This window comes from Lotus japonicus, chromosome 4, assembly GCF_012489685.1.
Source record: "Lotus japonicus ecotype B-129 chromosome 4, LjGifu_v1.2".
Lineage (NCBI taxonomy): Eukaryota > Viridiplantae > Streptophyta > Magnoliopsida > Fabales > Fabaceae > Lotus > Lotus japonicus.
This window is the reverse complement of record NC_080044.1, coordinates 73,653,118-73,655,406: the sequence shown is the minus strand read 5'-3', so window position 1 is coordinate 73,655,406 and position 2,289 is coordinate 73,653,118. Positions and strand designations below refer to the sequence as shown.

The 2,289-nt window shown below is 34.2% G+C and overlaps 1 protein-coding gene across 1 annotated transcript; it reads right to left on the bottom strand.

Annotated features, from left to right (window-relative positions):
• On the bottom strand, positions 1-1,715 carry LOC130715877 (probable transmembrane ascorbate ferrireductase 3). Its single transcript, XM_057566027.1, has 4 exons — positions 1,467-1,715; positions 1,308-1,356; positions 888-1,087; positions 1-493 (listed from the first exon to the last, which is right to left on the bottom strand). The coding sequence occupies exons 1-4, from the start codon at positions 1,596-1,598 to the stop codon at positions 245-247; spliced, it is 630 nt and encodes a 209-aa protein (XP_057422010.1). The 5' UTR covers positions 1,599-1,715; the 3' UTR covers positions 1-244.
• Positions 1,716-2,289: the final 574 nt, after the last annotated feature.

Below are 2,289 nucleotides of genomic sequence, written 5' to 3'. Positions count from 1 at the left end.
TAACATTGAATCAACTTAATATTTGGTATATAAACAAACCACCTCAATAAATCAACTTACATCCCACGTGAGTCAAAAAGAAATCAAGAAAAAGAAATTATACAAGCCATTTCCAGTTATTTAACAAGAGAATTACAAGATCCACATAGAAATTAAGAAATAAAGAAAGAAATGTAAGACCAATACAATTTGTGATGATGAATCATGTATATGGATTGGAGCAATGCAATACACCCAAAGTGAGTCAAACCAATCCAACTGATAGTTCCACAAAAACTCCAAACAAGAGAATTGCTAGACCCGTGAAGTTAATCAAATGAGATTCTCTCTGGTGAGGCGCCAGTTTCAACACAGTGGACTTCTCCATCAAGCCTGTTAATGCAGCAACGATTGCCATGGAAAATAGTGCTCTGCCACCAGCTCTGTGCCATGGAGCCACCGCGGATCTTGTTTGAGGAGATGCTGGAAGCATAAACAGCAGTCCAAAAAGCCACTGCAATTGAAGCACATACATATATTTGTTTAGGTAAACAGTGTAATTAAAGAGAAAAAGTTTCATAATCGCATAAGCAATTATTCATAAATCTATTGAAATAAACTTAAAACATGTAATAGGTAAGTGTAAGCGTTTACTCATAAATTAGTTGAACAACTTAAGAAAATAAATTTAATTCAGGTCAGGGAGTAGCTTGGACTTTAAGCCCCGAAGATTAAAAAAAAAAATTCAAAACATATAAGCAATTCATAAACTATTTATGCAAGTTTTCCCATAAACTTAAGTAAGTGTTTATATTATAGGATAAACATTTCCAAATGAGGTCTTACGACATGGATATTTCTATTGATATTTTTAAGATCATGGGCATATTATTGGGATAGATTTTTACCTGCAAGCCAAACAAGCAAAAGGTGCCAAGGCCAATCCAAGAATGGAGACTGTAAACATCCTCCAAGTTCACCATATCATGGAACTTGAAAACAGCACAAATGCCAACAATCCCAAGAATTAGAGCAATGAAATGAAGTGTCATGTGAACCACCTTCTGTGTTTGATGTGGTGCTGGTACAGTTTGGTATGACAGTATTGCTGCTCAAATTCAACATCAACCAAATCAGTGCACAAACTTATACTTTAAATGCTTATTTAAATATCACACAAAACTTAGAAGTTGTTCAATTCATCTTGTGTAGGTATATTGGATTGATAAATTTACAATTTTGTCTAGATGATGGTAGATAAAACACAATAATTAATGAGATATAGCTCTAAACCAAAAGGGGCATCATAGAGAGTAAGATATACATACCTTGACCAACAAGGAAGATGAAACCGAAGAACATCATAAAAGGGTGAACCTGCAAGGCACAATTTATGGTGAAGAAAGGCTCAGATGAAGTAGATAAGATTAATGTAGTTCTTTTGTATAAATAATGAAGAAAAACACACAAGAGACTAAGAGAGTTACATTGAAAACGCGAAGTGGATTGTCAGAATCATATTCAATTCCCTCGCGGTAATGCAGCAACCAAACAAGCAAGAGGATGATGGCAAGAATGCCAAACAAGTGTGCCAAAATTGTGGTACTGTAAGAACGCATGTTGATGGAACAAGTAAGAGACACTGAGTGAATTTGTTATATGACAAAAAGAATTGCTACTTCTGACATGGTGTTATTCTGGTATGGTTCAGTCTTATAGAGTTTTCCTTTTGATAAAGTTCATAAAAGATGGAATTGCTTGATGTTTTGGGTTTGGTATTTTGAATGAAGAAGAAACTTTGGGCTTTAGAAAGCATCTTCATCCCAAAATGAGCCTACTCTAGCTGTATCTAAAGTATATATTCTCATGTAAAATGGTTCTGTTTCTATCTTTTACATATATTTTATGTGTTCTTTTTGTTACATTGGGATTGATATTGAATACACAGTTAGAGTCTTACACATCACATATCATGTGTAAATTTAGATGAATTTCTGTATAAAAATGTAAGTTTCAAGCCAAAACATAGCATAAAAAATTGTATCCAAGTGTACTAAATGTGCTATGTGCAATCCAATTAGGGGAGGTCTAGGGTACTACTTGAGTTCATTGGAATGGGCATCATTGTTGCATAGACATGAAAACTGGAAAATAACGCATCATGAGCAAAAAGTTTCATTTAAGTGCTTCCAATTAATTTCTTGGCCTCTATCCAATTTCTGAAAATGTTAATGCTTATAGTGATTGGATGGGTGATCGATTTCCATACAACTTTACAGGTATCATGTGTGGGTAGTGTACTGTGAAATG